Source organism: Polistes dominula, unplaced genomic scaffold (genome assembly GCF_049000335.1).
Source record: "Polistes dominula isolate Pdom_NZ unplaced genomic scaffold, Pdom_raw_medaka contig_80, whole genome shotgun sequence".
In the NCBI taxonomy this organism is placed as follows: domain Eukaryota; kingdom Metazoa; phylum Arthropoda; class Insecta; order Hymenoptera; family Vespidae; genus Polistes; species Polistes dominula.
Window position 1 is genome coordinate 126742 of NW_028301111.1, and position 27261 is coordinate 154002.

Sequence of the window (27261 nt, forward strand, 5' to 3'; positions counted from 1 at the left end):
TATTAGTATTTAAACGATATTACCAAAGTAAATAATAACTACATTATAAATTTACATTTATAATGTAAAAAAGAAATTATTAAATGAGCCGTTTATTTTGAAAATGGCCTAACTTCACTTATGTTCTAGTCGAGATATTGAAAGGTTTGCGCCTAAATGCAATTATTAGTCCATTAAGTATGAAATATTTGATTACCTAAAGCCTCAAATTTGATACTAGATATCTCCGATATTTTACTTCAATTGTCCTTTATTTTTTTTTTTGCATTAGGGATCCTATAGAAGGGATGCGCCATGTACATTGTTGGGGGACCCGGAACTTGATTTTGTGCGCAAATGATTCAAACATTGAAATAATTAAAAACTAATGAATTGCATCAAATACAGAAAAAAATGAACTATATTTAATGATAATTAAAAATTTATATTACAATAGAATAGGTTACACGAAAAAATTATTATAAATTCAAGCGGTCCCCCAAAATTTTCAGCCAATGGCACATGAGGTGAATATGAATGGCGCATCCCTCCTACAGGATCCCTATTTTGCATTAAGAAGGTACGCCATCTGGCTTTCAGATGCACTCATTTGTTTTAAATAGTCTATCGTATTGTCGTTTGGGGGTTTAATAATGTAAGCCATGGATAAGACACAAATGCGAGTAATTTTGGAATATGAGTTCCGTCGTGGAACTAATGCAGTGAAGGAAAGCCGAAATGTTAACGAAGTGTTCAGCAAGGATGTGGCTAACGAACGTAGAGTATTTCGACGGTTCAAAAAATTCCGATCTGGAGATTTTGATCTTCAAAATGAACCACGCAGGTGGCCTAAGAGCAAGGCGGATGACGACCAACTGAAAGCTGTAGTGGAAGCAGATCCCTCTGAAATGACCCCTAGACTAGCAGCAAGGTTTGAAGTTACCATCCCAACAATAATAAGTCATCTGAAAGCACTCGGAAAAGTAAAGGAACTGGATAGGTTTGTTCCGCATGGCTTGAGCATGCGTCAGCAACGGAACCGCTTCGAGGCTTGCTATTCTTTAGTATTAAGACTAAAAGGCGATCAATTTTTGCACCAGATAGTCACGTGCGATGAAAAGTGGATACTTTTTAATAATCACAAGCGTTCAGCACAATGGTTAGACAAGGATGAAGCGCCAAAACACATCCCAAAGCCGAGTATACATCAAAAAAAACTAATGGTGTCTGTTTGGTGATCCAGCGCGGGTGTTATACACTATAGTTTTATGAGAGCTGGGCAATCAATAACGGCGGACCTCTACTGTGAACAGTTAGAAGAAATGATGAGGCAGCTGCAAATTAAGCAGCCGAGATTAGTCAACAGGGACAGACCAATCCTCCTGCAGGACATCGCTCGACCACAGGTTGCAAGATCGACGTTACTTAAACTACAGGAACTAGACCTGGAAACACTTTGTCTCCCACCGTACTCGCCAGATCTTACGCCAACCAATTACCATTTTTTCCGAGCTTTAGACAATTTTTTGCAAGGAAAAATATTTAATTCTCGACATGCGGTGGAAAATGCCTTTCGCGATTTTATCTCCAGCTGCTCTCCAGATTTTTTCGCTAGCGGTATTAATAAGCTATCGTTAAAATGGCAACGTTGTATTGCTAGTTTAGGTGCATATTTCGAATAATTATATTATTTATTGCCCGAGATATAATAAACTAAACTTTCGATTTCAAATCAGACATTTCATACTTAATGACCTAATAAAAATATACGTACAAGATACTAACGAGTCATAGTATTTATATGTATCTTAAGGTGTTAAATTTATAGTTCCTTTTAAAATAGTGGCGATTATTAAGTGAATAATATGCATTTTCTTGTCAAGAATGGAGTTAGGCCACTTTTAGAACAAGCTTTTTCATCACTCCATTAATCAGAAAATTTTCTTCTTACAAAAGCTTCATGATTTTATATATATATATTATTAAAAAATTACCTCAGAATGAAAAGATCATGTAAAAATATAACTATTACGGTAGCTAACTCGATTTTATTGGAAAATGAAGTTAGGCCATTTTCATAATAAATGGCTCAAATAATGTATTTATTAATTTATGTTGTTGTTAAGTTATCGCAAGTTCTTGAAAAATCATGAATACATTTATGTGGGACACTCTGTATGTATAAATTAATCACATATCAAAGAACAATCTACGAAAGTGACACTGATATATGCAAGGGGAACGTAGCATGAATAAACACATAACCGATCGTTCTACCGATCACAACGACAGGTCCGTGCTGAACATGGAACATTATCGATAGGCGAACTGATCTAACTGTCTCGGGCGTCATACTTATCGCCTCTAACCACTTTTCTACGAACAATGCTAGTTGTTACTGCTGGCACTATTATATTCAGCTGCTGCTGCTGCTGCTGCTGATCCATTCGCTTTTCTACAATATTTTTATACTCGTTAAAAAAATTTTCTTCCCTTTCCTTTACTTTTCTCATTATTATTATTCTTCTTATTCTTTTCTTATTTTTATTCTTCTATTTCTTCTTCTTATTATTATTACGAAATAATATTCATCTTGTTGAAACGACAAATCTATACAAATCAATCATTTTTCATAGATATTATTGATTCATCAATTTCTTTTATATCAAGAATATAACAATTCAAATATACATATATTTATACAGTGGGTGTAGCAAGTATTCGTACACCAATCAATTTGAAATAAAATATTGTGAAATTGAAGTTTATTAATTAATTTTTTATAAACAATGAGTTTGTAAATATTCTCAAAAGTTTCTGCATTAGATATAATGAAATAAGAAATAATTTTTTTGAATAAATAAACAAATTGATAAGAAAAATGAAAAAAATTGGCAGAAACATACGAGCAATAAATAATCGTACAGTTCTTATTTCGAATTATTTACAAAAGAGTTTGTAAATAAACCATAATGTAAGCACAGAGAAGAGAAAAAGAAAATATTATCAAAAAATAATAAATTAAATTTGATCTTGATGATGATTTTTTTACCATTCATTAATAAGATATTTTATTAATAAGAAAAATAGAATAAAAAAAGAAAAAAAGGTGTTAACAGCACACGGTGTTCCCAAGCGGTCACCCATCCAAGTACTAACCGTGCCCAGTGATGCTTAACTTAAGTGATCGGACGAGAACTTGTGTTTTCATCACGGTATGGCCGTTAACGTTAACTAACCATATACTAAATACACTTATCCTGCACTCCTTAACTTCAATTATAAAAAAAAGAAAAATATTAATTTTGAGGTTACTAGGTACATGTAGCTCTCATACAAAACGGTATCTTATAGCACGGCTTTGCTATAACACGATTCATAAATTGTGGAATTCTTCTACAACACGGCATCCTATAAAACGGTTTTCTTTCAAAAAACCTTTTAACAACACTGTATTTCTACAGCCGCGGTGAGGCTTACCGTCTAAAAGATACTGTATTACGGAAAGTATTTATTTTCATTTCCATGGCCTAAAAACTAAAGTGTCTCACGCTGTTGTGAACTGAAAACATCAGCGTTAAATGCATGTTGGAAGAAGATATGACCTTCTTCAGTTGAAATAGATAACGTGCGTTAATCGTTACAAAATGAAATTGGTGAGATATTAGAACTTGCTAAATCAATCGAAGATATTTTTCCACAACACAATATATGTATTGTGGGACCACTGTATGAAAATATCAGAAAAATTACAACGGCAAAATTCAAGAACATAATGGACCCACTATGATTTATACGATATAATAATTTGATATTTTTTTCTTATGGATAGATGAACTATGAACATACATAAGTATGTTCTATTCTTAGGTACTAATTAAAAGTACAAAAATACAGCTCAAACCGTACGGATTTATAGGATAATTAGATACATCATATTATATATACATTATTATGAATTAAAATTACATGTGTCTTCATAGCTCAGATGGTAGAGCGCTCGCTCGGCAAGCGAAAGGTCCTGGGTTCGAGTCCCAGTCTAAACAACCGAAGCCCGAATTGTTCAATATGTTTTATCTAGACAGTCTCTTGACAGTATTGCTAAGTTACGTTGTTACTTCTTCCTTAATGTTCAATCATCCTTGAAAAATCACGCACTTGCAATAGAATAGATACTATGCGGAGTGTGTATATTTCTGGAAAGAAACAAAGGAATTTGTTTGATACAATATCAATATTGTCGATGACTTTCTTGATAAAACAGTTTGAATAATTTGGTCCAAAAGTTGTTCTTAGGTAGCTCAGAAGGATACAGAGCATTCGCCCGAAATAAAAGCGAGTGGAAGACAAATTTTTTTTCGATTACATTTTTCTAATTGATTGATCTCATAAATTATATGCTTAAATCAAGTCAATAAATATATGCTAATAATAAACAAAAAAATTATTTTTGTGAAAAAATAAAATATTCATTCGATTAAAACTCAATTCAATATTATTACAGCTAAAGAAATATTTTACGTTTGACGAGTATACTTATCATCGCGTTGATTCGGCAAAATATTTTTGGTACACAGTTTTCAATGAGGACTATGCAGCTAATTGGCTCAATGTATTTTATATATTATGTATTTTATATAATAAATATTTAATATAATGAAACTCTCAAAAATATACAGACTAACCACAATTCTTTCTTCATAATTCGATTATTTATAAAGCAATCCCTGGAGATATTGTTTTCAACAATAGGTCATTTATTAATCTTTTTAGACATAGATTATTTATATTAATTATTTATTAAATTTCTAATAAAAGAAAAAATGGTAAATTAATATATGGTATTGCAAAATTTGAAGGTATTAATAATGATTTTTAACATAACATATAATGATTTTTAACGTAACATTAAGTAAAATTGGAAATTTGAAATAATTAATAACACTGTAAATATAAATCTTTAACATATTAAAAAAATCAAATTGGAAGGATCGAAAACATGAGTATTATTAATAATCTGAAGTTTTTAGCAAGACAACAGACAACTCAAGCTCAATCGCATTTGTAAAACTTATTTTTAAATAGACCTATTAAATAGATTGTATTACAATTTTTTATTCCCAGTCATACTCATCGGACTTTAATACCGTTCACTAATTATTGTATAGTTTAAGTAAGAAATGTGGAAGATTTTTTTCTTGTAAATAAAAATCAAAATACAAAAAAATTGGTGAAAATATAATAATAGAGTATTTTTTAATTTTGTTGAGAAATTTTGTTTCGTCAGTAATGAACCGTATCAAATTTTCTATAAGACATCGATGAATGAGAATGAAAATTTTAAAGTCCTGAATTTATTACCACGTCAGAGTAGACAAAGAAAGTTGGAAAATATTGTATTGACATCACTGTATGAAAATATCAGACAAATTTCAACAATAAAATTCAAGGGCATAATTAACCTATTACGATATATATCAACGGAATATCATGATTTCTTCAAATCCCTTTCACATACACAAAATGTAGATAAGTAGTAAATTGACTTGTAGGTTATGTTTGTAATGTTGTACGTTATGTAGTTAAAAAATGTTTTGAATCGCGTAAATTTTTTTTCTAAAGTGTTTTAAATATATGTAAAATAAATTGAGTATTGTTTTTTTCAATTTGAAGCATCTTAAACTATGTTGAATGGACTTGGACTCCTTCAAATTTTATAATGAATTTAGTTATTAATTTTGACAATGGCCTAACTCCATTCGTGGTTAGAAAACGCATATTATTCACTTAATAATTGCCACTATTTTAATAGAAACTGCAAATTTAAACCTTTAGATACATTGAAGCAGAGTTTAACTCGTTAGTATCCCTTACGTATATTTTTAATTGCATTGAAACGCAAACCCTTCAATATCTCGATATATATATATATATATATATATATATATATATATATATATAACGCAACTTTAATTTAATAAATTTCTTCGTAGTCACTGCTAAGTTTAATCAACCGAGGATTAAACTTAGGATTTCTTTTAATTTTTGTAATGTTAATTTATTAATTGCACAATTTTCATCAGTGCCTAGTGTCCTCAGGATCAATTTGATTTACAGTTTCGGATACCATTTCCATCAAGTTTCCAGTGTTAGGAGAAACCGTGTTGTTAGAGGGATTGCCGCAAATTGTAAATCGTGTAATTGCGAAACCATGTTAGGAGAAACCGTGTTGTTGGAGGGATACCTGTATATATAAATATAGAGTACTTTTAAAAAGAAAACAAATATTTACATTGAAATCTCGTAAAAAAAAAACAAGATCAACATTGAAGAAAAATTCTTTTTATCATTGGATACCAGCATTAATGTAACAAATTTCTCTATAAAAATTTGTTGAATATAATTGAAAAGTTAATGAAATATTTTAAGTGTGTGTTCCAATTTATATGGTCCACCCAGTATATATAATACTATAATTCGATGATAGAAGCTCTCGTGTATTAGTAGTATGATGCTAACAATGGTCGCGTGCATGGTCTCGTATCTATGAATAAACAGAATTACGCTAATCGCTAGAGTTACATCACGATACACGGAACCACTTGCGCTTTCTATCGGTTGGTAGATAAGTGGCTGACCTTGGACTGACATTTTTCCTAGAGCAATGCAACACACTTTGACGTTGCGTAGAAAAGAAATTTACCTCCTTTCTTTTTAACTTTCGATAAGATCGAAAAGCTTGTTTCTAATAATTCAATTTTTTTTTCTTTTTTATTATATCCTTATCGATTCTTTCAACTATCACGATATTGACCTGGCACAAAACCTTTATATTGATTTATTACAAAAATGTATTTTATCGAAATTATTATCAATTCTTCCTTATCAATAAAATCAAATAATATCAAACATATACTTATAAATAAACAAATATATATTAGGGTGGGTCAAAAAAATGACTTATTTTTTCTTTTTCAAGTGCCACGGAAAAATGGGTTGCTAGACACCTTAAAAAAATTCTCACCAAATATGAGCTCTTCATTTTAATAGGAAGATCCTCCGCATCGCAGTTTTTTATTTTTTTCTCAGTCCAATAGAATAAAATTCATACTTCATCATTAATTGATTGTACAGAAAAATGTTGTGGAAGAAATTTTTTATCATATATGAAAAATAAATTTTAGAAGAAAAAATGTATTACGATTTTTATTCTACTTTGAAATATATATTTAAATATAAACATTCAATGTCACGTTGTTGGTTTTCTAGTAAATTTTGAAACTACTAAATCAGTCTTAAGAAATTTTTTTTTTATTCTATGTGTTTTTTTACAACGTAGTACATAGGATAGTATTTATCAGGATTATTTTTATTTTTTTCTGGCAAATTAAATGATTTATTATTTAGAGGTTATCTATGTCTTTTAGGTTTTGTAAATATTCAACAGATAGCATTGTATTTCAACTCAATTATTTTGATATATTCACGTCATACGTGGTTTTTTTTTTTAAGTTTCTATACAACATAACCTTACTTTCTCTATTTTTTAATATATTATTACTTTATCTATCCGATTCTAATTGTGGTATTATTTTGTGTGTTGTTATAATTTACTAAATCGTTTAGAATTATATTAAATCAACATTTTATATCAAAGCCACATCCTAGTAATAATATATATATATATATATTACATTTAGCTAATATCAGGAATTTTTAAACATTCCATTGTTATTTATTTTGATATAAAATATTAAAGATTCCTTTTCAGAAAAAAAACACAATAATTAACAAATTCATAAAATATATAATTTCATTGAAATACATTCATTCGTAATGTATTTATATATGAAATAAAATAATAATAATAAAAAAAGTATTATACGTATAAGTCGTATGCATAAATACGTATTAATTGTAATAAAATATTATGTATAACCAAAAAAAAAATGTACCCATTTACTTATTCAACAGATTGTAAATTAAAATAATTATCTATTTATAAAATATCAAATGTTATATAATATATCGAAATGTTTTCAAATAAAGAATAGAAATATTATACAATATGTAATTTTCTATATGAACTATTTAGTTTGAAAGTTATCTAAATACATTATTATTTTTTTTCCTTAAAATAATTTTTTTTTATTATAACTAACTACGTACTCGTTGAGTTACATTTTGTGTAAGTCAATTTTTTGATTGTACTAACTGTAACTCGTTGATAGTACATTTTACTAATTGTAAAGTTAACAAGAAACAATATTGATAAGAGTACTTGAGCTATCTTCAAAATATAAATGACTCATAAATTGAAATATAAATTATTAGGTTCAAACATTATTTATCAACCAACCTAACCCAATACATACACACAAACATATGTACACACTATCTTTATGTATAAAAATTCAGTGTCACGTTGTTGGTTTTCAATGAACTTTGAAACTACTGAACCGATCTTAATGAAATTTTGTTTATTTTTTATAATTTTTTTCAACTTAGAATATAGGATAGTTGTTATCGAGATTATTTTTATTTTTTATTGCTAATTTATGGAATTATTATTTAGAGGTTAAATAGGTCTCCAAGTACTGTAAATCTTTAATAAATAGCGATGTATTACAATTTAATTATTTTGATATATTCACGTTATACGTCTTTTTTTTGGATTTACATATGACATAACCTAACTGCTGCTTTTTATATTTTTACGAGTATTATTATTTTATGTATTCCATTCTAATTGTAGTATTATTTTGTGTAGTGTTATATAATAAATATATATATTATCTTTAAATATAAACATTCAACGTCACGTTGTGGGTTTTCTAATAAATTTTGAAACTACTGTTTCAATAATATACCATAATATATGTACATTAGGGTGGGTCAAAAAAATCAATTATTATTTTTTTTACAAGTGCCACAGAAAAATGGGTTGCTAGACACCTTAAAACAATTCTTACCAAATATGAGCTCTTAATTTTAAGAGGAAGATCCTCCGCATCGCAGTTTTTTATTTTTTTTCAGTCCAATAGATTAAAATTCATGCCTCATTATTAATTGATTGTACAGAAAAATGTTGTGGAAGAATTTTGTAGGAAATTTAATGCTCTAAAAAAAAGGTATCTTATATTTTTTCCGTAAACCTCACCATTTGAATGATATTGAAGATTTAAATTTGATGATTTTTAAACATATTTCATTTTTGTTTATGAATTTTATAACTCGACAATAAATGACTATTAAAAAGTGCACAATACAAATTTGTGTAGGAAATTAACTGCTCTATAAAAATGGTGTCTTATATTTTAGCGATTAAATTAAACGTTCAAAAGATATTTATCATCAAACTTTCATGTGTACTGATTTTTGTCTTTGAATTTAATTTTAGTATATATATATATTAAAAATTAATGTTGTTTTATGCCTTTTTTGAATTCTCAGAAATTATTATTAAATAATAATTGTACTGCATTAAATAGTTTAGAATCATATTAAATCAACGTTTTATAACAAAGCTACCATGTTATCGAAGAATCCTATATTCATATATGAATAGATGATACTTACTTAATAGTTATTGAAGAAAGGAGAAGAAAAAACGATAGGAAATCTCATCGAAGATTCCGATACTTTAATGTCGACCGATGAAAGATGTAACGACCGGACGGTAACACGCCAGAGACAACGATAATATCATCTTACGTAATCATCGTCAACGTTTCTTATATGTATCTATGTATATGTATGTAACTACATATGTGTATATGATATATATATATATATGGAGGGTAATTCTTGTAACGGGGACTGGTAATAACTTATTTTTAAGTAACAATAGACAGAAATCATAAAGGAAAAAGTTATATGGCACAATAAATGTCAACTTTCTATGACCTTACTGTTTTTGAAAATGTATCGATACACCCGCTAGATGCAGTTGCACTTTCTTTTTAAATAAAACTTTATATTATTTTTTTACACTATTCGATTCCTTTTTTTATTCTGCGTTAAAAAGTATTAAGTGGAGGTCATCGAAATGTCAATAGTTTACGAGATATTTAAAGTTTTATATCAGCAATGTATTTCATTACAATAAGTGTTCAAATAATGTTCCTCCATTGCATTGTAAACATTTTCTAATGCGCTTTTTGAAGTAAAAACTACTTTAGAATAGGAGTGATCTGAAAAGTAAATAAACGCGGTCGGTCAGGAAACGGAGCTATGAAACGGCTGCTATACTAAATAACGAGAGAAAGAGAGACAAACATATAGGATTGAGCCTGCGAGAGAATGAGACGGAATATAGCTATACAGTTTTTCCTATTCTCGGTCTCCTCTTTATGCTATGCTTCGTAGTTATCGCTCATGGTTGTATATATGTGTGTTTGTGTGCGTCTCCATACAACGAAGAGTGGACACATATTATTACGATACTCAAAATGTTTGTAGGTAGGATCTATAGAAGGGTAGAAAAATAAGCAGAGATAAGAACGTAGGTATGCGACAAAAGAATAAGGTACAAACGAACTGACGGTCGAAATAAAGAAAGAAGGTGTGAAGTCTGTCTTTGTAAGTTGTATAAGTGTGTAAGTCCCTGCGAGTCTAGAAGGTATATATTTTTTCTATTTAAAAATGTTTCTATTTTATTGAAAAATCAATATTAAATTTATTATTTCGCAAATATTTTAATTAATAATTATGAAATATATAGAATATAATAATTGTATTGTCTGCAATATTTTACAAAAAAAAAGAAATGATTATCAGATACATCAGAGAAAAAGAATTAGACAATATTGTAGAATATTTTTCTTATAAATATCCAAAGACATGTTTTTTAATTATAATGTTTGCGTATTTAGGAAATTTATACTAATTTTTCAATAAAATAGAAAAGTTTTTAAATAGAAGAAACTAGACACGTGACAAAAGAAAATAAATCTTATTTACTTTATATTTCCAATAAAAATACAATAATATATAACTTATTTTACAAATATAGAAAAAAAATATAGAAAATAAATTTTTAAAAAAATTTTTAATATTATAAAATAAAACAACGGAAATAATAAATAGATATTAAAATCGTTGTAATTCAAAACCCGATGAAACGAAACAAATACGACCAGAATTATTCCTTTCTTTTGCAGCATCTTCAGATATTAGTTGCAACACAAAAAGAAATACTTGTGTGTGTTAACCCATAATAAAGATATCTCACATTCACAGAAAGTGTGAAAAGTGTAAATGAAAAAAAATTTATCTACCTGAGTTTCAAAAAAAGATATATTATATTTACTTAGGTTAAGATAGGATATCTTTCCACCGACAAACATTCTACCATTTTTGTTTCCATCTATAGCTATCGCATTTAGCATTCCATTTTTATTGTTTTAATTGGGAAAAGTGTACTATTTATCAGCTATTTCACCCAGAGACCATACCGGTGATCTTTATTATAAATGGTAATAATATTATAATAAATAAATCCTACAATTATCTTACTATTGAAACTGTGCATTCATCTCATTCTCTCGATACTTAGATTTTTGAAGGTTTCACTTCTAACACGTGTGTTCTGCACACATGTTTTTTTTTACATTTTTCATTACATTTTTTAATTGATATTGGAACAATACATTGTTATACGCTCCTTTAGACCATGTATGTTCATTGCGTCTATTGAACATTCCATTATTCGTAAAAGTGCATTCATCTGTCCATAAAATTCTTTCTGCAAAATTTTCCCTTCGTTGTACCTGTCTAAGAAAAAATTGACAAAAACGCATTCCTCTAATATCATTCCCCACATGTAAAGTGTGTCCTATCAAATAACGATATGGATGTGTATTCACGTCCTTTTATATCAGTCGATGATTTAAAAGAGCGTATAACAATGTATTGTTCCAATATCAATTCAAATCAATGTAATTAAATACATTACTAATATAAAACTTCAAATATTTTGTAAACTATTGACATTTCAATGAACTTCACTTAATACTTTTTAACGCAGAATAAAGAAAGAAATGAAATGGTATAAAAAAATCTAGAGTTCTATTTAAAAAAAGTGCAACTGCATTTAGCGGGTGCATCGATACATTTTCAAAAAAAGTAAGATCATAGAAAGTTGACATTTGTTGTGCCATATAACTTCTTCCTTTATGATTTTTTTCTATCGTTACTTAAAAAAAGTTATTACCCGTCCCCGTTACAAGAATTATCCTATATAGAAGAATAGCATCTTATAACATCATACGTAAATTATATATCGTAGCATATGTGAAAAATAAAATGAAGAGAGGAAACTTTGAAAGTTATCCCCCTCTTCCCCCTTTCCCCTTTTCATCGCTCTACTCAATATTTCGTTACACCATTATTCTGTTATATATATATTCATATATTATTATTATAAATTTCGTATTATATTTATAATCGTCGCGAATCAAATCTTTACACAATTTTGGAAAAATAATAACCTATCTTTGTTTTAATAAATATATATTATTAAATTTTATATATAAAATAATTTATGTTTTATATTATAATAAATTTCACATATATATGTGTGGAAAATAATTTATAACTTATATATATAATATACTATAATATATTATAACATACAGTAGAGCCTGTTTTTCTGCGGTCCTTTTTTATGCGACTTTTTTTTTTGGTGCGATTTGTTTTGTGCGATCTTTTTTTATGCAATTTTTTTGTGCGATTCTTTCTGTGCGGTATATGAATCTCAGTGGCGTTGGCACCAGTTTAATGTTTCCTATCAGTGTACATATACATGCTCGGACAAACCCTGACTACGTGGACTCCTTGACGATAATGGAACTTTATACAATCACTGGATCAGGGCATAATCGCAAATTTTAAGAAACATTATCTCAAATTAACTTTTAGCTACATTCTGAAAAAATTAGAGAACGATGAATTAGGCCTGACTGAAGTTTGGAAAAAATTCTCAATTTTAAACTGCATAAACTATATTACTGCAGCAGTTGGTCAAATAAAACAACACACATTAAATTCGTGCTGGAAAGCGATCTGGCCTGAATGTGTAATTAATCGAAATGTAACCGAAAACGCGTCCACGTTATTATCTGAAATTACTGCACTCGCACATATGGTAAGATCAGCGGAGAGGGCTTTGATACTTTCGGCGAAAATGATCTTGACGAAATGATTGAGGACGAAACTGTCAATGATAGTGACATTATCAATAATTTGATAGATTATGAAGTCAGACAAGAAGAACCGGAATCTATTACAGCCGATAAATTATATGCAGGAATCCGGATTTCTAAAAAATTGGGAACGCATTTTCTTAAAATCGATACTAATTCTTAAAAAAGCTTGAAATTCCAAAAAAAGCTAAGATCATGCATTTCTTGCTATCGTAACGTGTACAAGCAACTGACCAAAAAATTGATCACTGACTTTCTGGTGCCAAAATCAATTGAAATCGTATCTTCAAGTGACGAAAGCGATATGAAACCAATTCGTCACAAGAAAATGCGCGTTTTGGATTACAAGTAGCAGTGAATTATTTATAATATATTTTGAAAATTTCTGCATGTATACAATGAGAAATAAAGTGTTTTTAAAATATTTCCAAGTCTCATTTACTTATTTAATTTGTTGTTAAGCATTTTCTGCTATATTTCCTAAATAATTGATGTATTTTCTAAGTGTGACTTTTTTTATGCGGTCCCTCTCCGCCGCATAAAAAAATTTTATTTAATATATCGTACAAAGTTGTTTATTATATGTAAGTATTTATAAAATTTCCGAATATTCTTTTGTATGATTTTTTTTATTCAGTCCCTATCCTCCGCAGAACAACAGGCTCTACTGTATTTTAAAAATAGACACCAAAATCGTAAGAAGTTTATCTATGGAAATATACCCTGTCCTAAGGTACGTAAATATAATTTATTCTAATTTTGAAACTCATGCAAATTTAAAACTTTCTATTTATATGAGATATGCATATTAATGTTAAAAAAAAACCAAGTATTTCCCATTATAATTAATTCCTTTAGAAATTTACCGACTAGGAGTCGATTAATCGTCTTGTTGTTGTTCAACTCTTAACAATCCGGTTGTTCGCAATCAAACCAGTAGTTGATTGATCGATTTTTTTATATATTAGACTTGATCACGATCTGAAACGAGCCAGTATTTGGAAAGATCTGCGGTTGAACGGTAGGGGGCAAAGGCATAGAATCTTACAAATCCACCGATCGTTAAAGTGTTAAGCGCTGAGCAGCAAAGAATCGATTAATCGACTGCCGTTCGGTAAAGTATGAATAAATCTTCAATCTAGTCTAAATAGTCTCGTCTAAAAAAACATCTGAAAAAAAAAGAAATTCTAAAAGAAGCATTGAATCTTATAACTCTCTCAGCTTATGGTGTTTACGTAATGGACTACGCGGGAATCTCATATATAACATATTATTTTATTATAGAAATATAGGTAATAAATAAAACATAACTACTAAAGTTGGAAATAAATTAAAAAAATCAAAAGAAATTAATTCGATGAGATTCGATTTAACGATGTATCAAATACGAGTTTGCGTTTATACACGTTTTGTTTTTTTTATTTATGGCTTATTTTTTCTTTTACATAAATTAAGATATAAATTCATTTTTATTGTCAGCTTAAAATTATGGAATAAATTGGAGATTAAATCTAATTGTTTTGAATAATACGAAAAGATTTGGATTGACATAAATGAATGTATGTTGCAAAAGCGAATTAGGACAATATCGTTACGTTAGATTTACAACTTCTGAAGTTCTTTAGAAATCTGACAAGATTTGCAGATATACGAAAATGTATTAAAGACGAAGAATATTCAACAAAAGCTACACTACGATTATTAATCCTATATTATCATTTTTAAGGGGAATAAAATAATCGACACTACCATATTATAATTTGTCTTCTGTTTGACAATTATATCTTCACGATAAACAGACTCGATCTTTACATCAACTTTTATTTCTCTTCTCGTCGATTAAAAATAAGATTTATCGAGACATGCATATTTATAGACATAAATTCATGAATACAATATGTATATAAGGTAAGTCGGGGGAATGTGCCACAGCTAAGGAAAAAGTCAATCTAAAAAGTACATAAATAAATTTAATGAAACTTAAATACGTGGATTTAATAAACACTGCCTTTATTTATTATTATATGCTCAATAACATTTGTCTAAATATTTATTTATTTATTTATTTATTTATTAATAAGAATAAATTAGTGCGTGTTGAAAGTAGCATATTCCCCACATGTAGGGATAATATGCCACTTACTCAGAAAAGAACTTAATTTCATATAAATATCACAAATAACTCGTAATTTAATACTTTTACAGTATAACAAATATAATTTCGATTAACTACATTAATAATTATAATAAATAGTTTCAAAAAAAATGAGATAACAATAATAAATTTGACAAATTTTATGATTTACATATAGGACACGTTTAACTTTTACAACAAGTTTCGTACATCCTTTCTTCACATTTGCCACATTGCACCCAATCACATTTCGGTCCTTTCTTACTATCAAAACTTATGTAGCACACAGGACAAAAATCACCACTGGCATATTACCCCAACTCATTTTGTGGCATTTAGCCCCAAATACACAAAAAAAAATGTTAAAATAAAAAAAAAAAAGAAAAAAAATCTTACTTATTATGTTTTAAAATCAGTGGTGTTATGAAATATTATTAATTCTACACAATATACAAAAACTTGTTTGAAGAAAAACGTAGAAAATATGATAGAAAATAAACATTAAAGTTACAGAAAATTTAAGATTCTCATCAAGTTAATCCAACTGTGTCTAGAAAGCAACTGAAAACTACGTCGGTATACTGTAGTATTTACGCAGTGTAGTCAGCTGTACATAATAAACACCTCAATCTTGCTCCTATCGATATCTACTTATAATTATAGGAGATATAGCAAAGTGACATATTACCCGCACTGGCATATTTCCCTGCTAATTTAAGGAATTATTATTTAGAGGTTAAATAGGTCTCTAAGTACTGTAAATTTTTAATAGATTACGATGTATTACAATTTAATTATTTTAATATATTCACGCTATACGTTTTTTTTTTTTTAGATTTACATATGATATGACCTAACTCTTGCTTTTTATATTTTTACGAGTAGTATTATTTTATGTATCCCATTCTAATTGTAGTATTATTTTGTTGTATTATTTTGTGTAGTGTTATATATATATATATATATATATATATATATATATATATATATATATATATATATATATATATATATATATATATATATATATATATATAATATAATATAATATAATATAATATAATATAATATAATATAATATAATATAATATTATATAATATAATATAATATAATATAATATAATATAATATAATATAATATTATATAATATAATATAATATAATATAATATAAACTAATATAATATATATATATATATAATATGTTATATATATTATCTTTAAATATAAACATTTAATATCACGTTGTTGGTTTTCTAATAAATTTTGAAACTACTGTTTCAATAATATACCATAATATATGTACATTAGGGTGGGTCAAAAAAATCAATTATATTTTTTTTTACAAGTGCCACGGAAAAATGGGTTGCTAGACACCTTAAAACAATTCTCACCAAATATGAGCTCTTAATTTTAAGAGGAAGATCCTCCGCATCGCAGTTTTTTATTTTTTTTTTCAGTCCAATAAATTAAAATTCATACCTCATTATTAATTGATTGTACAGAAAAATGTTGTGGAAGAATTTTGTAGGAAATTTATTGCTCTACAAAAAAGGTATCTTAGATTTTTTCCGTAAACTTCATCATTTGAATGATATTGAAGATTTATGTTTGATTATTTGAAGACAAATTGCATTTTTGTTTATGAATTTTATAACTCGACAATAAATGACTATTAAAAAATGCGCGATACAAATTTGTGTAGGAAATTAACTGCTCCATAAAAATGGTGTCTTATGTTTTGACGATTAAATTAAGCGTTCAAAAGATATTCAGAGATAGAAATCAGTACACATGAAAGCCATGATGCTCAGTAAGAAGAGAAAAAAAGACGAACATATAGGATTAAGCCTGCGAGAGAATGAGACAGAATACAGCTATACAGTTTTTCCTATTCTGGGTCTCCTCTTTACGCGCTGCTTCGTAGTTATCGCTCCTAGTAGTATATGTGTGTGTTTGTGTACGACTGCATACTACGAAGCGTAGACACATATACAATAATTTCGATACTATACCTGTTTCTAAGTAGGAGCGATAGAAAGTTAGAAGAATAAAAAGACATGAGAATTCTAATAAAAAGTTTTATATATATATATATAATATATAGATATAATATATATATATATATATGATCTTTGACGTAAAAAAGTAAAACTAACTTTAAAATATTTTATCATTCATGCCAATACATTATTTTTGTAAAAATATCGATAAAATATAAAAATAAAGATATTAAATATAATTGATAAAAGTTTAAATAATAAGAGTATAATCTAATTTAAATATTACTATAAATATTAAATGAAGTATATTAGTTTTATAAATTACCAAATTAATAATGTTTTCGATTTTCTAAATATTAAAGTAAATTTGAAAAAAAAATACAAAAAAAATCTATTAAAAAAAAATAATTAAATATAAATTACATTTAAAGAATTTCACATAATTATGAGGTCATCGCATCATTATGAGGTATAATTAATAATGCCTAATACATAAAAGTATTTGTCCTATAATATTACGTACACGCTCTCACAAATCCATCAATATACTCGAAAGGCGTATATATAAACTCTCACAAATCCATCAATATACTCGAAAGGCGTAAATATAAGCTCTCTGTATTTTTTTATTATAACATCTTTATTGCTGTTTTACCGATTAATTTTACATGGAATTTATTGTGATATGTAACATAAAAATTAAATTACTTTAAAAAAATTTTTTTAAAATTCATATTTTTATTTTATTTACCATTATTATCTGTTTTGGTTAGTTGTCAATAGAAAAACAGTCGCAGCGACCGACATACGAAAACTGCGTCCTTCATATTAATGGATTGGTTCGAGAGCGCGTTGTAGTAAAAGAATTTATGGTAATTTTGAAAGTTATGGTGATAGTAGATGGGAATGAATTTATGAAAGGACAGATTCAAGGAGGGGATGAGCTATAAGAAGCTACGCATTTTGTTTTTCAGCATTTGAAAAGATGTTATACTTCAATTTAGATCTTGTGATAAATTTTTAACGGATATACTTCAAGATTTTATGTTCGTTTAGTATTATTATAAAAGTAACTAGAAGACAATTACACAGTAAAAATGGCACGTTCAGGGTTTCAATTGATCCAGTATTTTACAGTATTTATTCTGTTTTTAAATGATTGTTCAGCAAATAGAACAAAAGAATGGAGTACGTTGCCAGTTTATGGGATGCTAGCAAACGCAGAACTATTAAATTCAACTAAATGTGGCAAGGAACTCACTGAATTTCGACAAGCCATTGATAAGCGTATATTATGGAGCTTAAGAGGTACGTGAAAGTTATGAAATATAATTTCTATTACTAGAGATTTGAAATATTATTGAAGAAAATAATTATTCATTTCATTATAAACAATATATTTCGAATGAATATTTTATTCAAACAACAATGTACAATAACGGCCATATATTTACGTTAACCTACCAAGATCGTATTGAAATCGTTGTATATATGTTCATTCAAGAGATATAAAAAAACAAATTTAAATTTTTATAAGACCCTAGCGTACATTATTAAATGAAAAAACAAAGGATTCTTAATTGTTCATATTTAGATAATTTTTAATATTTTCTATTCCTAAGTAAAATTTCTTGCGGACACATACATGCGTACGTACGGAAATATTTATATTTTTATAGATATTTTCAAATTAAATTAATTTAAATTAAATTAATATGATTAGTATTTGATAGCTAGCAACTTCATTAAACTAATATTTTATTACACTTAAAAGAGATTTTACAACACGTACAGTGTTTTTCTGATCATTATTCGCTTGATAAATCCAATCATGCGGCATATACTCCTCAGCAAATGGTACTAACTGATTCTTTACAATATTTAGATAAATAAATTTGTCCATAATACCTTCGACGTGGTGAATAGGGCCCGTACCGTTTATAATCATTGCACCCCGTACCAATACCGAATCACCGCCACCTTTTACAGTAGGTCTTAAACAATATTTCTTATATTCTTCACTTCTCCGACGTCTAACATACACTTTCTCGTCAGAACCTAATTAAATAAACTTGGATACGTCCGTAAGTATAACTTTGGACCATTATTCGAGTGTCCAATAAATATGCTCTTTTTCGAAGGAAATCCAGGCCCTGCAATTCTTTTCTGGTATGAATGTTTTTCTACTGGTAACACGCCCATTTAATGGAAATTCATTCAGTCGTCGTTGAACAGTCCTTACACTTATTTTAGTATGTAAATTTGCAGTCATCGCTCTGTGTATATCGACTGCAGTTTTCAATCTATCACCTTCAAAGAGACGATGAACTTTTTGATCCGTTCTTCTATCATTTTTTCGAAGTCTTGACTTACAAGGAGTGTTGTCCGATGTACCATTATATTCAATATTTTTGATTGCTTAATGACACGCCATAACTGACAGTTCCAGTTCTGCAAATATTTGACGATATGATTTTTCACTTTTGCGAAGACGTTGCACTAATCGTCGTTGTTCTAGCGCTATATTTTATAGCTTACTCATTGCTAAAAACTTTATATCACGTCTAACTTATTTAAATTGTCGATGAAAACTAAAGAATGCTGATTACATTCTCAAAATTGCGCATTAAATACGACATATCTCTATGTACGTAAGTAGTTGTCCGCTACGAAATCTATACATCAGAGTACAATGTTTAAAAACTGCTTTATTTTTTGGAATTCATAAAAACGCTTTTGTTGTTAGATACTTAACGATCGAAACTTCTTAGGAATAAAACATATAATCAGATAGATAAGTATGAAAGAAACATAAGAAAGTTTAAAAGTTAAAATGTACAGTGTACGTAAGTATACTGCCGCCACTGTATATATGAGTATATGTTTGGTTATTATAAATTTTAAGCAGCAGAAATTGTAAGAATTCTACCATCGATTGTAGCTAGCTAAACAAGATAAATAAACAATTTTTTATAGTTAACATTTATATAATGTCAGTGAATCACTATACTAAAAACATTTTAAGAATTAATATTAACAATATAAACAACTTTAGGAAGAAAATTTTTTGCTTTTGTATAAAATTTCAACTATGTTTTTTGCAAAACTGCTTGCGCGTACTAAGATGAAATTTTCTAAAAAAAAAAATACGAAATAGAAAGTAAACAAAGTTTTCATAATTTTATACAACTCTATATAAAAAAAAGAATTCATTTAAAATTGAGTTTATTTGCGACCACTTTACTGGTTTTATCATCCTAACCGGCAAATCAAAATTAAATTTGATAAACAAAAGGATGATTTTTGTATTTTATTTTTGTTTTGTCAAGTAATCGACGCAAGCGGCAGACCCACATCTGGATTCATTTATGGAAATAATTATTGGTTCGGTAGTAAAGACCAGTGCGAAGATGTCGAAAATAGAAATCCCTTAAGTTTATCGAAAGAAGTACTACAAAATAATTCGAAATATCGTCCCATCGAAGATGAATTTCCACCTTTCGAAGTGAAATATTTTGTCGCTAATATTCGACATAATAGCACTATGCAATATCACATTGTAGTAGATAACGAAGTAAGATTCTATTAAAAATTAAATATAAGTGATTTTAGAAATTCAATCAAATCTTTTTATTTTCTTTTATAGGACTTAATAGTATTAGGTATGTGTTTGCCAGCATCATGTTCGAAGGATCAACTTTTTACTCTATTAGAAATCTCCTTAAAAGATGGGACTATTCTTCAAGACGAACTATATTTAGCCCACTTTTCATTGGTTGAAGTCAGAGATCTAATCGATGACTATGAATGGTTGTCAAGTGGAAGATTTATTATAATGGCGTATGTAAACAATTCTTTTATATTTTACAAAACTCCCTCATAAAATATACAATATACTTATATTTTTTATATTACTTCTCTTTTTAGTGTAATAGTCGCAAATACAATTCTATTTATGATAATAGGAACGATCTATGATATTCTGATACACCAAGAAAGTTTAAAAAAAGATAAACAATACGTTCAGGAACCTAAAAATGGTAAGTCTCTAAGTATAAGTAAATTTATTTAATAATTTTTAACCCTTTTGTTATAAGATATTATAACGTAAATATTATTCTATAAAAAATCCTTTGTACGTACTCTACTGAAGGATGAGGAACAACGCTAATATTTTTTGGTATTTCATACGAAATCTTTGCATGAATAAGATATGTGTATTGGTAACTAGTAACAAAAGGGTTATAATAGTTTATTCTTTTAGATAAACAGGTAATTATTTAATATCTTAATGTTAATGTTTTTAGAAGATCCACAAACTCTAAACGATGATAACAAGGATGAAATAAAAAAATTCAAATACCAAAGTTTTATTTGGAAATTTTTCTTGGCTTTTTCCGTATATTCAAACACTAAAATAATATTTAAAACAAATTCTGAGGATACAAATGTTCCGGTTATACACGGATTAAGATCTCTTACAATGATATGGATTATCATTATACATATATTTCTTTATTCGAGGGATTTTTACGGTAAATTACTAATGAATATGATTGAATTTGATTTATATTAATATAAAAGATTTCATTTAAATTTAATACGATTATCTTCATTATTTTATTTTTAATCTTTTATGTTTATTCAAAGACAATAAACCATATTTTCTAAGAAGTTCGGAGAATTTCATCCAACAATTGATATTCAATGGGGGCCTTGCAGTTGATACATTTTTATGTTTTGGTGCTTTTCTGGTCACTTACTTGCATTTAAAGAGAGACATGGGCAAGAGTATACGTAGTGAACCGTATAATTATTTAAAAATTATCCAATTATATTTTCTCGCTCTTCTGAAAAGATTTATAAGGTAAGACAATTCTTGTTAATGCTACATTTTAGTGTATTAAATTATATTTACATCTAATTCCGAAAATCACAAGTATATTATTAGCCTAAATTTGAAATATAACAATTTAAAATACATCTCATTTATTTATCGCTGCTTTTGATGTTGTAGATTGACACCTACATTCATGGCTATAATCGGATTACTGCAAATAAATATGATGCGAAACAGAAACACTTCCCTTTTTCCTATAACGGAACGGAACTTCCAAACTTGTGAAAAAAATTGGTGGAGAAATCTTCTTTATATTCAAAATTTCTTTAGTGTAGAGGATATGGTATGAAAAATTTTAATAATTTAAGTAAAAATTTATTATATTAGGTATAACATTTCTTATGAATATTAATCTCTCCAGTGTATGAATTGGAGCTGGTACTTGGCAATCGACACGCAATACTACATGATTTTAATTTTCCTGTTATTTTTATCTTCAATGTAAATATCTTTACTTTGTAATTAACATATTTGTGTATAAAAAAAATATAAAACCTCAGACAATCTTAATAACATTAATAAACCAAATTTTATTTCAGGTACTTCACAGTAGCAGCCGGTTTGATGAGTCTGATGTTTACCTCATCGATAATCGTTACTGGAGTTGTATCATACATTTATGATTGGGAACCAGCGTAGATATCAATATTAATGATTATACATATAAAAAAATTGAACACTTACATTATTAGCGACTTAAATATTAGTTGACTGTGTAATAACTCGTATATACAACTAGCCGATGAATTAATTGTACTATTCTGCAATTAATATGCAAAAGCAAATTTTAATAGAATCATATTCTTTTCAAAATACGCTGTAATGAAAGTGTTATTTCATCAAATAAATAAGCGTTTTATTGATTTATAGATTGGACAAAGGATTCCGTCTTGTAATAATGGTGTACTATTCACCATTGACTAGAATAGGACCTTATTTTGTTGGTGCGATCACTGCTTATATTGTTTTTAAATTAAATAATACATTACATTTGAAAAAGGTAAGCGAATTATACTAATCGTCTCTTTCTTCAACAATTTTTTATCATTAAATATACTTATCGATGATATTATTGTTTACTCTAATATGAATAATTGATTTTAGAAAACGATATTATTATTTTGGTTACTCGGCAGTCTGTGCAATATATTGGCAATGTTTGGATTATATCCGAACAGAATATCAGGTTTAACTGCTGCTGTTTATACTGCTCTTAACCGAACAGTATGGTCAATTGGTATTTCATGGATAATTATAGCATGTTCTACAAATAATGGAGGTATAAATAATAATATAATTCGATTCTTTTTATTTGGATATTATTACTTTGTAATCGTTATTAATTAAATCATTTTATATTTTAGGTATAGTTAAAAGTATTCTATGCTGGAAATGTTGGATTCCGTTGAGCAGATTGAGCTACTCAGCATATCTTTTAAATCCATTTCTTATACTTTCTTTTAACTTTTTAAGTAAAAGTACCGTCCATTTTGATAATCTAGCAAACGTATGTATTATTTTTTCTTGTTTCATCATTTTGATAGATTAATATGAATTTTAATGAAATATCATTATATTGTTTTGTTTTCTTTTATAGGCAATTACTGGTTTAGGAATCGTTATAGTAACATACATATGTTCTTACATCGTTTCATTGATGTTTGAAATGCCGTACGTTTTCTTGTTGAGGGAGTGGAGTAATTATTCGAACAAGGGAAAATGATTTGTTTTTTTTCACTTTTTCGATAGTATTTTCACATTGCAAGATCAGGAAGAAATTACAATTATTAGTGTAATACATAACTTATTTTAATCCATTCCTTATATTTTAGTTAGTAAGATTGTTATATAAGTTGATAAGTTTATGTTAGCTATTAAATGTGTGTTCAGTATTTGATACTTAATTATCATTTAGTGTAATAAATATTTTTATTTAACTAATATACGATAATTTTTGCTTTAAATACTGAAAATAAATCTTGTTTATCTTTTGCTTAGCTTACTAAAATTTGCCTTAACGAATATGTAACATAAAAACTTCATATAGAGATAATCTGTCTTCTATGTGAATTATTTAAAATGATTTTGATTGGTTTCATATATACTTCTGATTTAATGTTACTCTTGGTTTAATTGTTCTACTGCGAAAATATTTGACGTCACATTAAACTAAAAATTTTGAATATCTTATGAAACAATACTTACAAATATTAAAATAGACAAATAAAAACCACGTTTCTATTAATTTATTATTTTTCTGTGTTCTATCCTAAACAAAATACGTGGATAGATCTTTAAAGATTTAGATCATTCGTTATGAATATTGTAATATACATACTATAATTATGTAAATAAATAATGTTACATACTTGTAGTGAGTTTAAATATAATTAAATAGATACATCTTTTTCTAATTGTGGAATGTTTATCATTGAACATTTCATAGTATCTTCTCTTCCCGTCGCCTTACCACTTAAAAAAAGTAGAGTGCTCACCTGAAGCACGAATGACGTTTTTGTAAAACATTACAAGATTCATAAGTAAATAAACACAAATAGAAGACAAAGAATAATCAATGTCATATGTAATAAGTGTCGTTTCTCTCTTACATTTAAATAAATCCTATCTAGCACCTGTATTACTGTTCAGCTAACGTAGCACAGTAATCATAAATAACCATCTGTTCGACCAAGAATTTTTAATCTTGTGCGCGTGGATAATTATCACTTGAGTTATTTCATTTTTATTTAGAAAATATTAAATTTAGAATGCAACATATTTATATTAGTAAGCTTTTCTTGTCCCCAAAAAAAAAATATTCTTTCTGAAGTGAAAATTTCTTTAGAATAGGGTTGATCTGGAAAAAAAATGAAACGGCTGTGATGTTACGGAGCTGTGAAACCGAGCAAAGAAACGGCAACAATAGTAAATAAAAAAAGGAAAAAAAGAGACGAACACATAGGATTAAACCTGCGAGAGAATGAGACAGAATACAGCTATACAGTTTTTCCTATTCTGGGTCTCCTCTTTACGCGCTGCTTCGTAGTTATCGCTCCTGGTTGTAAATGTGTGTGTTTATGTGCGACTGCATACCAAGAAGCGTAGACACATATACAATAATTTTGATACTATACCTGTTTGTAGGTAGGAGCGATAGTAGGGTAAAAGAATAAACATAAATAATCACGTTGGTATTCGACAAAAAATAAGGTATTGGGATGTTCAGAAAGTAATTTCGTTTTTTCCCGACAGAGGATTTAATTGTATTTTTTCGAACCTAACCTCACACTTAAGCCGCATAATTATTATATGTTTTGAGAGCTGATATAGCAAGGCTTGTGTGTGAAAAAGTTCAATTAATTCTAGACAGTAGTTTTTGGTTGGTGCCTTTTTTTTAATATGGAGAGCAATAAGCAGCATTTTCGTCATATTTTACATTTTTGCTATAGAAAAGGTAAAAATGCTGTTAAAAACCAGAAAGAAATTAATCGATGTGTATGGAAAAGATGTGTTGACAGTACGCCAGTTCCAGAACTGGTTTGCAAAATTTCGATTCGCCAATTTTGACGTCAAAAATGCACCACGTTCTGGAAAGCCGGTTGAAACTGATAAAGACACGATAAAGGCATTAGTTGATGCAAATCGGCAAATAACAACATGTGAGATCGATGAGAGGTTAAATTTATCAAATTCAACTGTTTATGACTACTTGAAAGGCCTGGGTTTAATCTCTCGAAGCTCGGTATATGGGTTCCCCATATTCTCACGGAGATAAATTTTTGTCGTCACGTTGACGTCTGTGATTCGCTTCTCAAACTTCACAAAAAAGTATCCATTTTTGAAACGCATTATAACTGGAGATGAAAAATGGGTTGTATATAACAATGTCAAACACAAGATATCATAGAGCAAAAAAGATGAACCGGCTCAAAGCATTTCGAAAGCCAATATCCTTTCAAAAAATGTGGTTCTGCCTGTTTGGTGGAATTTCAAAGAAATTGGCTTTTTTTTTTGAGCTTTTATCCAATAGCACAAAAATTAATTTGGAAGTCTACTGTCATTAGATGAACAAACTGAATGATGCACTTCAGCAATAAAGGCTAGAATAATCAACAAAAAAGATGTAGTGTTCCAGCAAAATAATGCGAGACCTCATGCAAGTTTGGTCACTCGCCAAAAGCTTTTAAAGCTTGAATGGGATATACTGTCACACCCACTATACTCTCCAAATCTCGCACCTTCGGATTATTATTTGTTCCAGTCACAGAAAAAGTTGTTAGACGGTAAAACAATTAATTCAAATGAGGAAGTCAAAAATCACCTCGATCAGTTTTTTGCCAGCAAAGAGCAAAACTTTTATGAGCATGGAATCATGCTACTATCAAAGAGATGACAAAAGGTATTGGACCAGAATGGCCAATATGGTGTTATGTAAAGGTGCGATTTCATGCTGACGCTTGATGCTAGCTTTGAGCGTCAAATTTAACCACATTATATAATTTCGATTGAAGTGCCATCTAGATAAGAAGCAGCTTCAAATCAGAGCGTCAAACTTTAGCGTCAAGCGACATTGACGAATAAAAATAGCGTTTTGCAAGTAACAAAAATCGAAAGTTGACTTATCGATTTATATTATTCCCTAACCTATTCAGATCAACAACACAGTTAAATTAACAGTGCAAAAATAATAATTTATAAAATACTTGTTACTTGGCATATTAAAATATTTGTTTATATTTTTATGAGTATCAATAGGTTAGAATGTAGTATTTAATTTTTTACAAAGCAAAAAATGATTTGTTTAATTTATATGAAACAGAGAATTGTTATAGGTATTACCTCTTCAAAATCTATAATATGTTATATATTATAATATTTCATAAATAATTATTTTAAAAAACGTAATCGATGTAATCGTAATTATAATCGTAATTATAATTGTAATCGTTTTTAGCGTCAAGTAAATGATACCAGCGTTAATTAATTTAAAGCTCAGATATTTTCAGCTTTATCGCTGCTTCTTATCTAGATGGCACTTCAA

At 28.1% G+C, this 27261-nt stretch overlaps 2 protein-coding genes and 1 non-coding gene across 7 annotated transcripts in view; 1 reads left to right on the top strand and 2 right to left on the bottom strand.

Moving 5' to 3' along the window:
• Positions 1 to 27261, bottom strand: part of LOC107072743 (basic helix-loop-helix ARNT-like protein 1) — a 141706-nt gene that overhangs the window by 55614 nt on the left and 58831 nt on the right. The window lies entirely within an intron of this gene.
• LOC149031095 (nose resistant to fluoxetine protein 6-like) lies at positions 1248 to 25930 on the top strand. The gene is made up of 14 exons (XM_089176742.1): positions 1248 to 1596; positions 18488 to 18628; positions 20650 to 20894; positions 20967 to 21160; positions 21248 to 21360; positions 21628 to 21855; positions 21971 to 22187; positions 22338 to 22503; positions 22582 to 22661; positions 22760 to 22855; positions 23091 to 23220; positions 23325 to 23499; positions 23585 to 23727; positions 23818 to 25930. Exons 1-14 carry the CDS (start codon positions 1248 to 1250, stop codon positions 23941 to 23943), a joined length of 2403 nt encoding a protein of 800 aa, XP_089032868.1. The 3' UTR covers positions 23944 to 25930.
• LOC149031096 (5S ribosomal RNA) lies at positions 3090 to 3208 on the bottom strand. The gene has a single exon (XR_016178042.1). It is a non-coding gene; the product is annotated as a 5S ribosomal RNA (ribosomal RNA).

Bases quoted from the DNA above. Each gene is read 5' to 3' on its own strand.
- LOC149031095 (XM_089176742.1), top strand. From the start codon at position 1,248: ATGAGAGCTGGGCAATCAATAACGGCGGACCTCTACTGTGAACAGTTA. The intron at 21,361-21,627 runs GTAAGTCTCTAA...TAATGTTTTTAG, and splicing joins CGTTCAGGAACCTAAAAATG to AAGATCCACAAACTCTAAAC. The intron at 22,662-22,759 runs GTAAATATCTTT...ATTTTATTTCAG, and splicing joins CTGTTATTTTTATCTTCAAT to GTACTTCACAGTAGCAGCCG.